General features: G+C 39.1%; 2 protein-coding genes across 17 annotated transcripts in view; one reads left to right on the top strand and one right to left on the bottom strand.

Annotated features, from left to right (window-relative positions):
* mIF3 (mitochondrial translation initiation factor 3) overlaps window positions 1-1742 on the top strand; it is an 11175-nt gene extending 9433 nt beyond the window's left edge. For both annotated transcript variants that reach the window (XM_070136702.1, XM_070136701.1), the window contains 2 exons: window positions 133-273; window positions 1282-1742. In XM_070136702.1, coding sequence (XP_069992803.1) covers window positions 133-273; window positions 1282-1518 — 378 coding nt within the window. In that variant the 3' untranslated portion in view covers window positions 1519-1742. The remainder of the gene's footprint in view (window positions 1-132; window positions 274-1281) is intronic.
* A 1119-nt stretch (window positions 1743-2861) lies between these two features.
* PDZ-GEF (PDZ domain-containing guanine nucleotide exchange factor) overlaps window positions 2862-20000 on the bottom strand; it is a 312141-nt gene continuing 295002 nt past the window's right edge. For 2 of the 15 annotated variants that reach the window (XM_070136685.1, XM_070136686.1), the window contains exons 4-24: window positions 16776-17228; window positions 16383-16538; window positions 15928-16067; window positions 15450-15723; window positions 14123-14259; window positions 13582-13870; window positions 13217-13376; window positions 12833-13100; window positions 12395-12539; window positions 12075-12288; window positions 11679-11926; window positions 11329-11428; window positions 10986-11197; window positions 10657-10803; window positions 10354-10497; window positions 9948-10224; window positions 9427-9696; window positions 6224-6397; window positions 5540-5602; window positions 4778-4915; window positions 2862-4434 (exon numbers count right to left, since the gene is read on the bottom strand). In XM_070136685.1, the coding sequence (XP_069992786.1) occupies window positions 4400-4434; window positions 4778-4915; window positions 5540-5602; window positions 6224-6397; window positions 9427-9696; window positions 9948-10224; window positions 10354-10497; window positions 10657-10803; window positions 10986-11197; window positions 11329-11428; window positions 11679-11926; window positions 12075-12288; window positions 12395-12539; window positions 12833-13100; window positions 13217-13376; window positions 13582-13870; window positions 14123-14259; window positions 15450-15723; window positions 15928-16067; window positions 16383-16538; window positions 16776-17228 (4044 nt within the window). In that variant the 3' untranslated portion in view covers window positions 2862-4399. Of the gene's footprint in view, window positions 4445-4777; window positions 4916-5539; window positions 5603-6223; window positions 6398-9426; window positions 9697-9947; window positions 10225-10353; window positions 10498-10656; window positions 10804-10985; window positions 11198-11328; window positions 11429-11678; window positions 11927-12074; window positions 12289-12394; window positions 12540-12832; window positions 13101-13216; window positions 13377-13581; window positions 13871-14122; window positions 14260-15449; window positions 15724-15927; window positions 16068-16382; window positions 16539-16775; window positions 17229-20000 lie in introns of all 15 variants that reach the window. The other 13 variants (XM_070136688.1, XM_070136687.1, XM_070136693.1 and 10 more) reach the window with 13 other exon arrangements.

Genomic DNA, 20000 nt, shown 5'->3' with positions numbered 1-20000 from the left:
TGAGTTTCATTTACTGGTATATCTTGTATTCACATTTTTTAAATGAACTTATCTATTACTTTGTATCCAGTATTGTTTTACTATTGAATTTATTTAGTATTACTTTTTTTTATAGCTTATTTCCTTCAACAGGGGGAGAAGATATTAACCATTTCTGGAAAGATTGCTGAGCATGACCTGATGTCAAAACTCCATAATGTTGAAAAATGGTTAAAGAAAGGTCATCAGACAAAGGTCACACTATCTTCACGAGGATGCTCTCCAGATGATATGGTAAGTTGCCTAACAGCCTAGACTTAGGATTCATTGGGATGTGAAAGGCATCATTGCAATAAGCCTATTGTAAATTAATATGAAATGATGCACTTTAATTTTTTTTTTTTTTACTCATTTATGCCAGGATGGTACACATAAACATGCTGTGTTTACTGTGATTTTAGTTTATCAATTAAGTTTACACATAGAAGGCACCCTAAGAACTTAGTCACCTATTTACCCTTTTATTTGATTTTCAGAATATATATTTTATTGCTATTAGTATTTTAATAACGTTATAATAATCATAATCTCAGTTTCATATCAGCATTGAAGCTTTATGCAAACAGAATGTTTGGATATGACACTGCTTTCATTTAGACAAGTGCAGTCATACCTAATTACTTATTTTTGTTCAGGTTTCCATTCACTGTATTTGCTTGCCATTGTGGTGAAAGTTACCATTTTATCATGTTTGGAGTTATTTATATTTTTTTATGAAGGAAATGTAAGCAAACATAAGGAATATCTGCACCATATGAAAGTTTGATAGATACTGAATGATTTAATGTTTGTAATACTACTATTATGTATCAGTTTACTTATTTATTTATCAGTTTATTTATCAATGTCTTTATTCATTTATATATTGTTATGATATATCATTTTCAAGGTAGATAAATTATACAAATGGTACTAGAGATGTTTCCAATTTATTTCTTCAGAAATTAGAAATTTTCATGATTTTAGAAACGCCAAACAAGGCAATCACAAACTAATGAATTTAGATGTTTGTCTCCATTACGTATCATAGATATTGATCTTTGTTTCATATTTGATGTGCATAAACTACGAGTTCCTAGATTTAGATTATAGGAAAATCTAATTTGGCTCTAATAGAATATTTGAATTTTCAGACTTAAATTCTCTCTCTTCATAAGCATCACTTTGAAAATTCTGTTATTTATAAGTTTGATTTTTGTCTATCTTGTTGATTTATTTTAAATTCTTCTTGCCATTCTATAGGAGACTATTTACAATACCATTGAAGCAAATGTAGTGGGTTTTGGAGGCCGCATTCTGCAGCGACGTGTTAAGGCTGGAGACATTAAATTTTTTATTGCACCTGCCAAAGAAGCTAAGACAGAAAACATTGGTAATTTAAAAGCAAGAAACGAACAACCTCCAAAGACAGCAGAGAGAAATCAAGATCTGAACCCTGACTATGAAGTATCTGATCTTGGAAGAAAAATGGAAAGTTGAGGAAAATTTCATCAAATTTGCACATGAATTTTGAGGATAATTTCTCCATGGGTTGGTGATATTCAACTGGTAACTTACAAATGCTGAAAAGTATTCTCCAGCATTTTAAGTGTTAAGTTAAAAAAGACATCTGAGGATAAAACTAAATATTGTGAAACAATGTTTATGTAAATAGGAAATATTTTTAGAAGTATGTTGATATAAATAAAATTTTGTTAATATTCTGTTGTATTGACTTTTATTAACAAAAATTTATATTGTAACTATGTCATGGAGAGTTTTAAGAATTTTTTTTATGGAATAGAAACCCTAATATATTTCTTCCTTTTAGAACAGAAAGTAATACCTTATTGCATTATATGCTTCTTATATTGCAAGGGAATTAAATTCAGCTTGTTATCTTTAAAGGTCTTAGATATTGGAATAATCCTTTGATATTTTTTAATATGCTTTTGTTACTGAAGGTAATCTACAGTGGTTATCAGAATAACCTTAGCATTATATCATAGTCACAAAAAAGATGTATGTATTTATGCAACAAATATTGTAAGTAGCCCAAGTGAAGAACTTGATGTTAATGTTCAGCTTATCTTTTGTTATCTATTTTCTCACTACAGTGATCACTTTTTTATTTGTTAGCTTTCGTCTTTGAAAGGATGGTTGACAGATATTGGCTAGATTGGTCTGTACTACTGTATTGTTACATTATTGCACTGTACTGTAATATTACATTATACTATAATACTGTTCTGTAATGTATTATGCTATAGCACTGTTCTGTAATAATGTATTATATTGTAGTACTGCACTGTAGTATTTTAGTAGTAAAATGTACTATTGCAGAATGTAGTTTTGTAAGTAAAAGCAAAATAGTAATTTCAGCAATATACAGGAACCTTGGTGATTAATAGGTTGCATACAGATGATTAACCCACGAGTGACCCAGTAATGTTTATTTTTCCAGGCATCTCATATGTGGGACACCCATCGTAAATGGGTTAAGAATTCAGATGAAATAATTTCCAGAAAAGAGCTTGTTTTCATTAGATCTAAAACTATATATACATTTTTCTCAAATTATAATTTAGTATTTTTCTCAAATCGGTTTAATTGCTAATGGCATACAGTGGTTTATGTACACATTTCTTTATGACTTCCTAATTAAATTCTCACAATTTTTGCCATCAACAAGTTAATATGTATTTAATAAGAAGTTTTATATCAGCTGTATTATCACATTTGGAATGCCTCTATATATCAGGATACTTTATGAAAAAAAGATTTTCCAGTATAGCTAATGCATCATGTAAAACCAATTATAAGGTAAAAATGAAAGCCACATCTTTACAAAGTGAAGTGTATTTATTTGTACATATCACCGCCAGGCCTCCAGAAAGGGCCATGGGGTTTGGAAGTTATATCAAGAGTATCTACGTATTTGCATGTCGAGAAAATAACTTGTGAAAATATCCAATATTGGACAATGAGATTTCAGGCATATAGTTTACACAGAAACGACATGACTCATTATCAGTTTACAAAAAAGTACAACAAAATTACATTACACTGAATATTCTGATGTCTCTTTAGACATAAGGGTGGAAAACTGGGATATTAATAGCTATTACAGATAACATTCATGAAATGCAGGATTTTATAACAATCAAATAATAATCAAATAATTCCTCAAATGAGGAACAAATATTTCTTACATAAGGGAATTATGAATATGAGGAGGGGATAAATATCTTAATATCCTTTGACAATGCAAATTTTCTGTAAGAAAAAAGAAACAAACTTATCATTACATCACCGAGCTCTGAAAATATGTTTCATCTACATCTCAGACCTTCATCAGGGAAGTTTTGAAACTGCTGACCTCATCGATCTCTATCTCCAAAAATGTTGTTTAGCCAATTTACAAATAAATAAAGAGATAACAAGATAATAAGCCCACATCTACTACATGTGGGCACAGTCGCACACGCTAGCTAACATCATCAGTGGTTCCCTGGGCTAGGTTGGACTTGGACGACAATATGGCTGGCTGGCTTCATCAAAATGAGGGACAGACAACAGGAGGTGGAACAGTACATCCACCAATGATATTCTTTGAGCCACCAATCCCTGAGTCTTACATGAAGCTTCCATATGTTTAAATTTCCTATTTACAAAGTTAAAATTTTTTCATACTGAAGCTCTGAGTAAGTCTCACAATTGTTGACTGCATTACATACATCTACACATTATGCTTATTGGCTATCATATGGACATGAATATATCTATCTATATAATTATATACAAGGACATCCACATATAGGCATGATCTACATGTATTTATAATGTGTTACATCCATAAAAATCTTAATGAAGCTGTGCCCCAAAAGTACCCTAAGGCCTGAGAGCTGACATGTCATAAAGGCATTATATCTCCTCCCTCAAAGAAACTGTGTTCATATTTTCTGGTAAGGAAACACAATATCTGTTCATTCTATATATTAAAGGGATACTGTTTTCTTACAGGACTCATGAGCAAGTCATCAGTTGCCTAGCAGTCTTTATAAGTCATACATCAAAGAGTAGAACAAACATACAAAGATTTTAATGCCTACTCTCATGGCCATAGGAATCCATCTATCTTTGGCTTCTGAACTCTTAACTTTTATTATCACAAGATAAGCAAAGGATAATCAAACAGTTGTCCTGCACACCCCCATCAACTAACTGCTATGCATTCTAGGTAAGGGTATACACATAACAACCGGAAACTCCAATGGCTTGGTCTTGTTGTATAGGAAGTCCCAAATGTCTTCCTGAAGAGGAGGTAGAATCTGTCCAGGACCTCTCATGTTCGTCTCATCACAGATGGTTGTGTCAACCTTCATACTGCAGAGACTTGGGCATCTTCCTCTTCATCTGAAAATGCCTAAGGATGAATATGCAGATACAAGTACTTAGAAAAGAATGCAGTTTATAGAACATTTTTATATAAAACAAAATCTATTTATTATATGATTTATGTCAATATATATATATATTTTTTTTTGAGTCAACTAATAATATCGATATACTAATGATTTATAGTGAAGCTGAACCAAGTCAATGATCAACATCTAGATATGTGTGTGTGTATGTATATATATGTATGTGTATATATATATATATATATATATATATATATATATATATATATATATATATATATATATATATATATATATATATATATATATATAAAATGACTTGAGTCAAAACGTACCATCAAGGTGTGTCTGCCGGTAATATTGCACACCATCATGGGAAAGGGCTCGGCCCATTTGTTTCATCCTCATCTGAGTTTCTGCGTAGTCAGGGGGATGCCCCGGAGCTCCGCGTCGTCGTCCACTACCCATTCCTGCTGTAAGATAACAAATGTTATAAATGGAATTTGACTTTTAGCCTGACTAGCAAACAATAAAATAATTGTAAATGTGGTGTTTTATTCTATAAGAAATAGTAATCAGTTATAACTGTGTAAAAGCTTTATGACTCTGGATACTTTCTGAAATTCAGATTGAGAACTATTGGACTTTGACAAGTTTGATGTAAAATACTTCAAAAATTATTTTTAAGGCAAGGATATTGTAAATGTGCAATATATGAATTAATTCCTATAAATATCAAGCAAATATACTTCAAAATACAGTTAAAGAAAGAGAGAAAAGCAACTTATAGAACAGATGAATTAGTTCCATAATAGACATAGTCTGCAAATAATTCTACAATTAATGAAGAACAATATATGTAGGAACAAGAAGACAAAATGCCTTGTCAAAAATGCATCCTAATTAAAATTCTAGAAGAGAAAAGCAGGGAAGAACAGGACAGAATCAGAAGAAGAATACAAGGTCCCCACATTCTTCTAAACACCTCTAGCCAACACACACAACTTCTACTAATGTCCACACCACCAATGTTATACGTACTGAAAGTGTACGAGTCTCTCTCGACCAAGAAGGGGTCAGAGAAAGGTATGACTCACCTGCTGCAGGAATAGGTGGCAGCACAGCTACTGCATGCGGAAAGGGAGGACGCGACCGTGATTCTGTGGTGCACATGGCAGGAAGGCAAGAAGGCAAGTCAAGGCAAGCTGTGGTGCCGCAATATTGATGTAGGCAAGGCAAGAGAATCACCACACACCACCAATACGTGATTTTGTTTTGTTTTTCCAGAGGTAACAATAATAATAAGTACTATTAAGTGCCATGTTTATAAATAAAAGGTATCTGGATGGTTATTATTATTATTACCTTCAAAAGTGGGTTCATACAAGTCTCATTTAACACGTATTTTAAAGTTCTCAAAGATGCAGTACATTACAATAAGACAATCATTTAATGTGTGCAAGCTGTCTAAATCAGGGCTAAATCAGTGGAGTAACATATATTAAGTCTATTTAGTATATTAATTTAATATGTATTTTATTGATACACTTACACATATGTGACTATGACTATTGTACTTTTGTATGGAATACTAAGACCGACACAGTTTACCCGAGTGCTAACCAGTGCTGTGGGAACTATTATCCGCCCTGTTTAAGGTGAAATCAATTCTCACTTTACTATCAATACCTCCATTGAACATTCATTTCCACACACAAGTGACTGCTGATGCATTGCCAAGCAGTACTTTGCCAACACACACTCCAAAAACCTTCACAAACCTGGTTGATGTGAGTAGCGTCGGTGGTGGGCTGGAGGTGAGGAGTGATAGTGACACTCGTATCCGGAAACTCCCCCAACTTCCAGCGAGGAGGAGGAGTGACAGTCAAAATGGGTAGAGATGCCAGAATCAGACTCCCCAGGTCCCACCTGACAGTCGGTTGATGTCACTGAGCCTGATGTTAATAAAAGAGGAAAATCTATAGATATTTGGTTATGGTAGATGGGTGCAATATCTAAAATGTGAAGAATGACTTCCTGTAACAGCTTCCCTTCAACTGTCCTTCTATTTACATCATATGGCTGAACAGGAAGAATTTTCTCTCCTTCCAATTCAGAAAATTAGAATACTGAAATTTGCAATAATATAAGGAAATTCAGATACATTTTACACAATTAGAAATATTCACTCTTGATGCACCTTACCTATCATGGAAATTATTTTAAAACAATAATACAAAAATTATGAGGTTTCATCCCTCTTACCTATAAACTAAAACAACCAGATAAACAAAATATATAAACATGTAAATGTTATGAAGAAAGAAAAGCTATAAAGGAGGAAAAGTACTTTGTAAAATCAGGAACATTTACCCATATCAGTGAACATAGGACAGTGGAGAGCTCATGCAGACACTGAAGTTCTCCATAGAGGGTCCATGCAAGAGAGTTTAAGGATTGTAAACTAAGACAGTGAAAATACAAAGACAAAGAAGGGGAAAAGGAGAGCTGGGTTTCTTTATTTTCTTTTTCTTTGCTACATATGATGACAGTAGTAATAATATTAGACCACTGTAGATGCACTCTTTCATGTAGGAACAGGATTAATATCAAACATAGTCCACATCATTTTCGGACCCATACTGATTGCAATAGGAAGTTGGGTCTGGGTTAACGAGACTGCTAGGTTGTGTTTCACTTGGAGGCAGAATCAAAGCTGACCTGTCTTGGTGCTTTGGATCCTGTGCCTTAAAGGAGCCTTTCTGACTTAGACGAGGTTCTTCTATCTCAAGTTTCATTCCTTTTGGATTGCCTTTAGTTTGGGGATAAGATGGGATATTATTTCTTCTTAGCTTATCACCATTAAATGATGAACATTTGGCTAAAGATCTCTGCAATATTGTCATACTCTCGAGATCTGCAGATGTTGGAGACACTTTAACTTCTTCTATTGGAGACAGCATAGGTGCGCTGTTTCTCCTATGGACAGCATATTTACGAAGAGGGAGGCTAGTGGGTCTGTGAATCCCTGTATCTGTAGGCAATGGCAAAGTACTATATGGATTTGTAATGGGATCGTTCCAATAAAGATTTTCTTCATCTGAAGGATAAGTTGGGCCTGGATGAATCATACGCATTTCTTCTTCCAGTTCCCGAATAACAGCATTGAGCTTTTCTGCAACTCTTCTTCGGACATCAGGTTGGCCTCTGTAGCGAGTAAGAACATACTTGGATTGTGGGTATGTTGTATTTAGAACTGACTTCTGTGACATTTCCAAAGGCTTTGGGTAACCTTCATGAATCGAGTCATCAGAGCCGCTACTATGAACTGAAGATCCAAAGGAATCATTTAACTCATCATTTTCATTTCCCTCTTCTTTTCGTTTTAGTACCTCCACTCTCGACTTTTGGAATTTCTCAAACCAAGGCGACTTTTTTGAGAAGGTCTGTGAATGTATGGATGGATGAGGAATATGCGGATTGAAACCTTTGTTAGGATCAATGCTTTTCACATTAGTTTGTTCAGTATCTTCTTTGGTTCCTCTTTGCGTATAGTGAATGTCACAGTTTTCAATCAAAGAATTATCACGTACATCTTTTGGTTGATTGACCCTGTAAACTCTCATGGGTTCATTCCTTCTTAAATGTTTACTGGATTTCACTGATGCTGGGAAATATGTCTCTTTATTACTTGCCGGTCTTTGTAAAGTTGGGTAACGCTTCTCTGTAGTTTCTTTCCCTGACTCATCAGACAAGCTCTTCTCTAAAAAGAAACGTGATGGCACACATGCATCATCTTCATTAAAACTGTGAATTTTGCTCATTTTTATTTTATTTTTCAGAGTCTCACCAATTGAAGGTGGATCTGTTGGTAAAAATGTTCTGAGTGGTTTAGAAATTCTGGGCCTTTTCACTTTTCCCGATGTTATTTCTTTAGTATTTAAACATTTTGAATCCTTGACAGAATACTTCTTAACTTCTGGTCTATCAATAACCTTATTAAGAAAATCTTCACTCCGACTTCTTCTAAAAATCAGTGGACTAAGTAATGGAGAAGTTAATACCTCATCCACAATATTTTTCTTGGTATTAGTCTTTTTTGCTGGACTTTTCTTGGCATCTAGTATATCTTCACTTTTACTTCTAAAAATTTTCTGAAAGATTGTAATACTACTACAGTTCCCCTGTTTCTGCTTCTGCAGATGCCCAATTTTACTAGGAGATAAAACAGAGGCCTTGCTTACTGAATCATGGTTAACTACAGCAGTCTCACTCAAATCTAAGATGTCTTTCTGTGTTGATGAAAGATTTTCTGTATGGGTAATTTTATTTTTATTGAATGATGTTGCTTTATTTATAGGTGCTAAAGCAACTTCCTGCTTCTCATCTTTTGTAGACACACTGTATGAGAAAGACTCTCCGTACTTGCGTAGACCAACAGTCCCTCTCTGACTTCCCCTGACAGGAGTTCCTTTTTTGGGAGTGGATGTCTGACACTTGGAAGCATCCTTGGAGAAGGAGTAGGCATCCACTCTTTTGGGGCTGTGAGCAGGTGTTGGTAAGCTCCTAGAAAATGTATTGTCTCTTTGCATTGACTTTAATTTCATTCTAGTAGTTACAGGTGCTGGACTGAGACTTGCACTGGCTCCAAATGAAGTTGGATTCCTTGGACTTTCTGTTTTGTATGAGCTGTAACTGCTATCAAAACTAGTACTGAATTTTTGGGATTTGAATGCAGCCTTTTTTTTTTCCCTTTGAATATGCTTAATTCGAAGGGGGTTGATGGTAATGGGCGTTGAGGACCTGGAAGAGGGTTTGGTTCCAAGGATGTTATTGCTGGTGGTAGAGAATTTACGGACAGATGCTATGAGAGCAGAACAGGCAGCAGCATGCACAAAAGAAAGGGAGAAAGAAACAGATGCAGGTGTAGTGGTGCTGTTATGTTGAGTGCCATAAAGGGAGGGTGCTGGTTCTAGCAGCATACCTGAGGTGTGGGATTTGTGGAGTTTGGACAGGGAGGTAACAGAGGAAGACTCTGCGCTAAGGTCCACAGGAACAGCATGGGTGTCAGAGTGGGACCGCTCATGGGTAGAGCGAGAGGTATGGTTGTTGATGGCTCCCCTACGAGGAGGGCCAGGGGAGGGGGAAGGGGAGAGTGAATGGTGGGTGGTGGTGGAGCGTGGGCCGTGATGAGGCTTCGTCTTGGGCTCGGCCAGGGCCTTCATCTTGCTTATGGACTGGGGAGATGTGGCTCCTGCAATATGGGGAGAGGTGCTCAAAGAAAAGTAAGCAACAAAATGGACAGCTAGAAAGTGTTAAGCAATCATGTAAAAATTAAAATTCAATTTAGTATCATTTAAGCCAGAAGCTAAGCATGATTTTTTATTAGACACCTTAGTATAATCAATGTATTAATAATGATAAGTTAATAAAATAAAATGAAAATGAACATAAAGAAAAAAAAATAGAGAAAACAAGGGAATGAATGAGAGACAAGCCATTTACCGAATTTCGCAGTGTGCTTCTTCCCATCCGAGGTTTGTGACGTTGATGAAGTTGATGAAGTTGTGGAAGGTGTTGGTGAGTGGGGGCGCCGTCTTGGAGGAGGGTTGGTGGGTGGGGCGCTACTGGACCCACTGCTGCTACTGTTGCTGTGCCCTCCTGCAGGTTTATGCCCCTCCGGACCTGCTTCACACTCCAAGGACATGTTGCGAAGCTGCTCCTCGTCTGTAATCACTTGCAACCGAGACAAGTATGCTTTCACCCTCCGGACCATTTGAGCCTGTTATGAGAACAAAAAATGAATAATTAACATTAATGCATTCATTTTCATTTACCTTATAAAGTTTCAGTACAAGCTGAGAATAAACAAACATACCTTACACACACTAGGAGAAAAAAGGGAACCTACCTCTTCATACATCTTTTTCTTATCAGGTGCAGCAGTGGACTTCTTCCTTCTCTTCACTGTTGCAATCTGAGCTCCCATTTGGTTGAGTGTTATGAGTGCAGCACTTGGGGGTTGACCTCCAGCATCCTGCATGTTGAACAGATCCTGAAACAAAAATACATGAATAATAAGAATGTCACTTATCAGATGGCCATAAACCAGTAAAGATATATATTATTTCATGCTTATTCAAAATTATATTGCCAAAAAATATAATGTTTGATATCAACTAAATTACACTATTTACACATTTGTGCGACTTACGTAAGGGGCTGAGCACATGTTCTGGAGGTCACGGATGTAACGTGAAATCATGCGGAGCTTCTCAAAGTTGATGAGTCCTTCAACCTTGTCATCATTACCCTCATGAGTGAATGTCAAGTCGCGGGCAACCACTGGATAGAATGGAATCTGTGAAAAAGACACAAGCAGACTTTTGAAAACTAACAATTATTATTGAAATTTAGAAATACAAAAATCACTTGAAAAAAACTACTTGTCAAATCCAAAAAATGTAGTAGGAGTAATAAATAAACTATAACTAGAGAAATAAAAACATCCAGGGAAAGTAAAACAAAGGTCTTAGTCCTTACAATGGGTGACTGGATGTTCTCGCTTTGGACCAGGTTGCGGTACTTGCTCATGTTTCTAGAAGGATCCATGAGATCCTGCATGTCATGGAACATGCGCTGGTACTTGGAAGGCAAGCGCTCCCAGGTCTGCTTTAGCCTTGAAACTGTTCCGTGCCCCAGACCAGACAATATGGCAAACATGGAGTTGAAATTCTTACATTCCTTACATTGTCCTGTCAGGAAAAGAGGGAATTTTAATCTAGATATATACTTTCTGATTCTGCACATGAATAAAATATCCCAAGCAACAATGTCATTATTCAACATTTTACCCAGCTCTGTGACCAATGACAGTAGATCTTACGGGCAACTTTAATAAACTGCTTGATGATTTTGGATCGCTTGACTAGATTATGCTCTGAGCAGACTTCTGTGACCACCCAGAACATTTCACGATTTACAAGCTAGAGGGAGAAAGATTATTTGTAATTAAAGAAGAATTTGAATTAATGCCTGTTAACACATTCAAGGTAAAATATTAGAAATATAAAACCTGGTAAAAAAAAAAAAGGCAATTACTATACCCATATCCCATGAGTGGACTTATTGGGATTTGTTTTCATATCTAAATACAAGTACTGTCCATAATTTGTAAAAAAAACACTAAAAATATAAATGTAATTTAAATAATCTCCAATACACAAATTTGCATACCTCAGCAAATTGTGACAGAGCCGGAGTTCCATATCTGGAGTTGAGGTGGAAGAGATAATCAATATATTCAGTAGGTTCAATTTGCCTGAATATTGTATAGTCCTCAAGAGTAAGCTGAATAGCCAACTCAACCGAGTTAAGCTGTAAGAAGTAAACTGTAGACTCCCTGACCAGCTCATTCACATTTTCATCTGGGACCAAAGTCTGTGACACTGTGATGTTCTTCAAGTAGTATCGACTACTTAATCCTAAAATAGAAAACAAAAAAATGAAACCAAAATAACATTAATAACCTTATAAGTACATCCATCAAATTCTTCTGTTAATAATAACAATCTATTAAAAAATATTCATGGACAAAGCAATAGGAAAAATATTTCATTACTTATGCCATACCTATTCTCTCTGCCAAGTTTTGCAGCGAGTCTGGTAATCTCTTTTGCTTTGTGAGGCCTTCTTCTGTGACTGAGACTTCATACAGTGCATAGTTGGAGGAACCTGAAGGGTCATTGATGTTGAAGATCTGCAGAGCGAGCATCACCACCTCACGAGCTGTGGTCTCCTTGTGGACTGGTAGGAATCTCGCAGCTTGGTCAGTTGCTCGATAAACCTAGGATAACAAGAGCAAGTATTACTAATCATTCTGAATATATGACACTCAAAGAAATTCTTAACTGTTAAGAGGAAAGTTTGATAACTCTGGTTAAAATACTTACCTTCAATACATGCTCCGGAAACTCTGTTCTGACATCTTCATAGGCTCCAGTCGTGCTCAGATCTGGGTTGCTGTGACTGTGGTAGAGTCCACCACCCACACTTGATTGGGATGACACGCTTTCATCGCTGTTTATTTGTGACTCTCTGCAACACAGTTCATGCATTGTCATTTCCAAAACACTTTCAATGGCATTGAACACTTTTTATAATTATCAATTCTAAAATGACTTAAGAGTATATCTACTGTATTCACAGTAATCCCAATAAAATTAGGAAAACTAAAAAAAGATAATCATGAAAAAAAATATATAATATTAATTGTAATAATGAAAATATTGAACTATGAAAACCTATAAAATTAGAAAAAGATTAGATATATATATATATATTACACATAAATAACACAAGTTACAACCTAAACACCTTTATGAACTTACTGTGTGTTAGTCTTTGGCTTCAGCAGATTCTTGACCTTCCTGAATCTGTTGGCTTTGGTGCCGCTCATTGTCATGAAGGAGGTCTTGTTATTGTTGTCCTTGCCCTTGTCCCTGGGAGACTGCTGAGTGTGGTCACTTGGGATATTCATGGTGGATGCAAAGTTGGGATTGAGGGGCAAGTTGCCGTCATTAAGGCCTCGTGGGTCAGATGGCTTTCTCGGGCGTTGTCTTGGGGAATTGTCAGGAGTCTGGAGCATCTCCTTGAATGCTGCAGTGAGGGAAGATTATCAATTTCTATTCCATTCAAAGGATAAATACAATTCCACTTTTCTGCTGTGTGAGAAAAAAAAAAAAAAGTATATTAAAAACAAATGGAATAATTACCTAACAAGTTACTCTTAACAGTGATTGACAGGTGACATGTCTGACGAAGAATCTCGAGGGCTCGCCCATGATTCATGTGGTCGAAGCTTTGGCCATTGACTTCTAGTATCTGATCTCCACGCTTCAAGCCAACCTCCTCAGCCTTGCTTCCTTTCTCCACCTATTTGGTAAAGTAGCATTATCAGTCAAATCCTCAATACAATGTGTAAATGGCTTATCACTAACAGTACATTAAAATGTGATCTGATTATGTAACTCAATATTCAAACAAAGGCTATTATCAAATACAAATTAAAAACAAAACTACATGCTAATTTGCACCATACAAAAACCAATGTGGGCACTGTCCAATATCTTCTACATACCTTCGATATAAAGATTCCAAATCCTCGCTCATATCCTCCCAGGATAGAGAAGTGGAGGATTTCATCCCTGGAAGGCCGTGTGAGAGTCACAGTCCTAGCCCTGGCCTTTGTGGCACAAGCAAAGTCAAGCAGCCTGAGCTGTCCTGCCATCTTCTCTCTTTCAAGTCCTTCCTCAAACTGCTCTAGGAAATTCATCATGACTGGATCCATTTCAAAGTCTGTGAAGTGGTTGTTTACCCAGAGCAACACCACTCGTGTCACTCTGTCTCTTAGAGAGGGGTCTTCAAACCTATTGAGAAAATGTTATTTATTTTTTTTTTTTGCAACTGGGGACATTCCAAATGAGTATAATTACATTCAGTATGAGCTACCCTGCTCAAGCATTAAATAATGTACAACAAAGAATTTACATGCTATTACTTTAGTTAAAATGAACTGCAGAAATCAAATCATCATTTCTTAATAATCACTACTAATCATGTATGCCAACTTTCTCAAATAGACATTAATCAAAGTTGAAAGTTTATACAAAATATATTACCATTCTAATAATTTGTTTGCCACTTGGAGTGGATTGTCAATAAAGGTTCTGTGTGTGAGTAAGAAGTCCTCCACATAGGTTGGATCCACATTGTTCTCTACCTCCACCAGCTGGGACATGAGCCTTTCTGCGGTTCCCTGAGGAAATAATTGTATGCTCAGTTTGCATTCTAAGGAACACCTAATTCTTGATGGTAAACCATATTAATTTTTCTAAAATCAAAGGTTATAAGTGATTTTTTTTTCATGTCATTCTTACATTCATTTGTATGAGTATAGAATATTTAATGGCTTTCCTATAAATAACTTATGGATTTAATTCGTCTTGTCAAACTTTCATTATGTAACAACTAGTGTATGCTTGATGTTAGCTTTTAATTTCTAATCAAATATTCCTATTCTTAAGTTATTAGAGGTACATTAATACTAACTCTGACATTCCGAAAAGATACTCTTCCTATTTTTTACATTTTACATTTAATCTCATTCATTTCAAAATCTCAAACCAAGTGATCGCACAATGACCATCAAAAACATCCACTTGAAGAGGTAAATTGAACGCTTCAACCTCACAAGTGGAAGGTCTACAGCTCTTGGTGTCCGTGCACTCTTCCTTACTGAGGGATGGGAAATGGCTGGTTATGGACAAGATTTGGTCAGGTATAGTTCATGACACAAAACACTCCACAGTCAAACTTTGCACAGACTTTGCATAGGGACATTATGGTCCTTTTTCAAGGGATATTTGGAGGGACCTGGCAAGATACTTTTGATTACTTACAGTTTTTTATGTGTATCTTCTAATTAGGGAATCTAGTACTATTATCATCAATAGAAGAAAAAAGGAAAAAGTGTATAATGTGTTTTAACTGCATTCTTATTCATATCTGTTGAATACCTACATATTGGTAAAATATGTACAGTTTCTTAAACTGGCAATCATTTCTCTTAAATCTAAAGCATTCACTTATATTTCTATCCATCATCAATGAATAAAGGTCTGATTACTTGTTCTACCTGAAAGACTAATAACTATTTATCATATTACAAATGATTTGCAAGCAATTCTTTATCACTTTTAAACTGAAAAGAAAGAAATCCTCCATTCAAAAAAATCAGTAATCCTTAATTTTTCTATATCTACTTTAAATAGTTTGATTTATGAAATCTTATAACGTTTAGATTTATTCACACCTTTAGGGTCAAACCTAAATCTATGTACCACATAGCATTACATCTAATAATATGCAATTCAGAATTCTTCACTTGATCTGACATTAACTACTACTCCCTCAAAAAAGAAAGAAAGAAAGAAAGAAAAAAAGTACCTTGATCACAATATTTCCCCTTCTGTTGCCTGCGTCGATGGGCCTCTGTTCTGTCACAAGGACCAGAACGCCGTCCTCCTCGTGGCGTCGTGTGTTCTCCTCCCCCTGGTGCAAGATGCGGTAGTAGTCTGTCTGCCGGATGCACACGAACTGGCAATCGTCCACCTTGGAGCGCATGACCCCCTGGTGGTAGAGCTTCTCCATTGTGGGCGTGATGCCGAAGCTGGCGGAAGAGGAGGAGTTTTTGGTCATCACATTTTGTCTCTTGGGAAGACTGCAAAGAGAAATCATGCCATGCAAAACTCATCTACGGAATATCTCGTCATTCCGTCCTCCTCCCTATAACTAGCCAGCTAATCTGACATCATGCACCCATCTGGAGGCCTGGAAGCTTTAAGCTTTGGAGAATGAACATTCTCAGAATTGGCTCGTAAGACTCGTATACGAATCTGACTCCAAATACAATACTGATAATTACCTGTCTCCAAGGTGAAGCTCATGCACGGAACCGTCTGGTTGTGTGACCTCCACATGTCCATTGATGATGACACTCCATGAATCCAGTTCTTCCCCATGGTTCATGAGGGTTGTGCCGGCCTCTTCTACTACAGCAAATACCTAAAATAACGTTGTAAATACAATAACCTTGTCAGCGGCACCTCAGCCTTCATCAAGAATAAAAAAGAAAATGCAGAAACGAGATAACATAATTAGTCAAATCAGAGAAAAAAGTATGACAAAATGTAGACAGGTGTGAGCTTGATAGAAATTAGGGAATAAATAAATATCAGTAAGAAGCTAAAAATAAAAGCAATATAAATTAAAATACAGTCAAAATGTCTCTCGCTCGTGAGTCCTTCTAGTACCAACTGGCACCACTTTCCTTGAGAGAGGGTAAGGTGAAAGCAAAACACAAACACGACAACGACGTACCATGGCTTGACACATAGCTCTTCTCACGGCCAAGGTCATGTTGGAGAAGGCTCGCAGACGCTGTGTGAACTCGAGCAAGACGTCGATGTCGTCCTCGGTCCGTTCGCTCGGGTCCTTCTCCAGGCACTCCCGGACCGCGTCTCGCACCGCCAGGCTCTGCAGCAGGGGACAAAAGTGGTGTAAATACGTATAGAATAACGATTCTGGAACAGCGCAACATGGCAAAAACACGTTCGAAGGCAGGGAAAAATCGTTATGACAAGAGCGTTTGCTCTAGTTTAAAACGTGTAAACGCTCTAGTTTCCTGTCAAAGCGAGATAACGTGACACGTGTAGGAAAGGGTATATGAGGAGAAAACTAAAGCAAAGCGAAAGTGCAAATCTGGCAACTCACCTCGATGCTCTCGGCCAAGTCCTCCTCGTCGGAGTCGACGGCGCTCTCGGTGAGGCCTGACAGGTCGACGTCGTCGGGCTCGAGCGAGGACTGCAGCGAGTGGCACATGGTGTCGGATCCCGAGTAGGCACTGGAGGTATCCGAGCCATCCCTGACCGACGAGCCGACGCTGCCTCTGCTGCGGGCGCCTCGCAGGATGGCGCTGCCCACGAGGTCCGGCAGGTAAGGGTCGTGGTGGTGGTGGTGGTGCTGGGGGTGATGGTGGTGGTGGGCGTGGTCGTTCTCGTACTGGTGGTGGGCGTGGTGATGGGTGGGGGGAGGGGGAGGGGCACCACGACCCCCTGGTCTGATGGTAATCTCGTCTTGCTCGAGTGCCATCAATTTCTCCAAGTTCATGGTGTTGCACGACGCCCGCTGGCCGGGACGCATCAGCTGCACGTCCGGGTAGTCAATCTGCAACGCAAGGAGGACGAAAAATTAATACACAATTCACTCTCACACCTACAATGAATAAACACAAACATCACTATGCATGGCATTTCTGTAAAAAAAAAAATGGTGAGTAATTAAGCAGTAAACAATAAAATAAAATCAATCCCTGTATACCGAGCGATGGCTGGGCAAGATCGGGCAGGACCGAGCCAGCTCCTCCTTCGGCAGACTCGCCCTCCTCCTCTCCCCTCCTCTTGCCTCCTTCAACCCATCCTCCTGCACCTCGCACAGAATCAAGCACGGAAACTTTATCATGGCGCCTTCGTATTGCACGCAATTGCACTCTTAGGCCCTCCTTATACTAAGAGTCAATTATAAAAAAGTGAAAAAAACACGAACATATAAACATTTAAGGAAGGAAGGAGGGAGAGCCGATGTGGGGGAAGCTAAGGATTATTGGCAGCGCACAGCACCCGCCGCGGCTGGCACCTTCTGGCGGCCCGCGAGAGGCTCCCGCGAACAGGACTTCCGCTCCATTAGATGCGGACTTATCTCCACGGTTCCTGTTAACTTATCTCTATGTACGCTTTTTTGTCTCTCTCGGCTTATCCTGGTAGTATTTGCTGATAATGTGTATAAATGTGAGTGTGTGATATAATATAATGGGAAAGGGAAAGGAAGACAGAAAAACAGACTAGAATGTTTAAATATAGCATATCAAGGGACAGGCTAGCACCTAAATCAACCAAAGCATCATTTACCAAAGTTTAGCGGAATGTCGCTTACGTCGCCTCCCTTCTTCGCTCGCTTTCACCCAGGGCCTTATCGCGGGGGAAACAACGGCAAGTTCCAGGACGCGGAACAAACATGACATTTACGGGGCATAAAACTGGCGGTGACGCTGCTGGGAACAGGTCCTCTCCTCTGCGTAAACATATTCTGCCTGCCCCCCCCCCCCTCTCCCTCTCTCTCCCTCTCTCTCTCTCTCTCTCTCTCTCTCTCTCTCTCTCTCTCTCTCTCTCTCTCTCCCCAACCGTTTTCTCTTTTCTACCCCTCCTTCACTTCTCTCTGCCTCTCTCTTTCTTCACAAAGCAGGAGGGCCAAACACATTCATTCTCACGACCGCCTGAACTTGCTCATTAAAAGCGGCAAGAGCATACCGACACAATTAGCAAAGGGATACAAACAAACAACCAAACAACTGCACCTAAAACAAACACAAACACCACGCAGGACAACAAAACAGCGCGCGGGAGGCGGCACCTGCCATCCTCACGCCACAGAGGTGTCGTGGGCGCCTTCAATTATTCAAGGGAGTTCCATGTCCCCCCACCACGTCCCAGGCCCTCCACTACCTGTCCTCTCCTCCCCCACCGCCCGCGACCCCCAGGACAATCCACCGATTCAACAAATGACTACGTAATACTTGGAGTTTGTGCGTTCTTCAACCCTATTACGCATTTTGTTGTATCGCCGGTTCTCCTTCCCCATGCACCAAATTTCTCCCGTCTTCCCTTCCTTTTCCCTTCCATGTACTTCCCATTCCTCTTCTCCCCCCTCCCCCACCAGCGACTCTTCCCCCACTCTTCCCTTTCCTTTACAAACGCTCTTCCCCTCTTCCTGCAACCCCTCCTCCCCTTTCCCTTTCCCGCAAGCACTCCATCCTTTCCTATCTCTTCCCTCCCCAGGCACCCGATCCCCTTTTTCTACCCCCTCCCAAAGCACCCCTTCCCACTCTCCTCTCTTCCTGCAAGCACTCTCTCCACCCATTTTTACCATCCCCTTTGCAACAATTCCTCCCCCCCCAGCGCCTCGTCTGTCACCTTTTTCCCGGCGCCTCTTTTGAGAAGGCCAAGACAGCGACGCCGCGAACAATGGCAAATAAACACGAATGCCTCCGCCGCCTTCCTCGCGAGCTTTATTCCCCATTTGCAAGATCAGCTGACTGACTCGTCTGCTTCCCCCCCCCCCCCTCTCTCTCTCTCTCTCTCTCTCTCTCTCTCTCTCTCTCTCTCTCTCTCTCTCTCTCTCTCTCTCTCTCTCTCTCTCTCTCTCTCTCTCCTTTCCTTCCCCCTCTCTCCCTCCCCATTCCATTACTCATAATTCCCCGGGCGTGTGACTCATCGTAGTAAGCGCGACCCAGTGCCGTTCACCATTCACATGCAGAAAGAACGACAGAGAAGTTGTGGAGATAAAAAGAGAGAGATGGTTCTGGCCTTAAATTTGCAAATTGGAAACACCGTCGTCAAAAATGCGGTGGAATATCGCGGTGAAAACTCCCCCCCCCCCTCTCTCTCTCTTTCTCTCTCTCTCTCTCTCTCTCTCTCTCTCTCTCTCTCTCTCTCTCTCTCTCTCTCTCTCTCTCTCTCTCTCCCACAAGAACCATTCCCCTGACAACCCCTCTGCAGAGAACCAAGAATAGAAATAACGATGCAGCCAACACAGAAATAAAAATATATTTTCCTTAGTCAACCGAAGTAAAACCGAACAGAAATGTCCGCTTGGTAGAACTACTACCACTCACTCTCCCCATCCCCTACCCTCCAACCACATACACAACCTCGTGTCCTGCCTGCCTTGCTTCCCCCACTCACACATCACCCCCACCCTGCTCTACACCTTCGTCCCTCCCCCCCCTCACCCACCCACGCCCTGAAGCCCTAAAACAAAAACAGGGTATTGTTCACCTAGGCTTCGTCTGCCCGCCAGCTCTAAACGTGGGGCTTCATCAAACAGAACTATCACAAATATAATAGAAACCGCACGCGCCCGAGAACCCACGCCGACTCCGCG

This window comes from Penaeus vannamei, chromosome 22, assembly GCF_042767895.1.
Source record: "Penaeus vannamei isolate JL-2024 chromosome 22, ASM4276789v1, whole genome shotgun sequence".
Lineage (NCBI taxonomy): Eukaryota > Metazoa > Arthropoda > Malacostraca > Decapoda > Penaeidae > Penaeus > Penaeus vannamei.
This window is presented reverse-complemented; position numbering and strand designations above follow the sequence as displayed.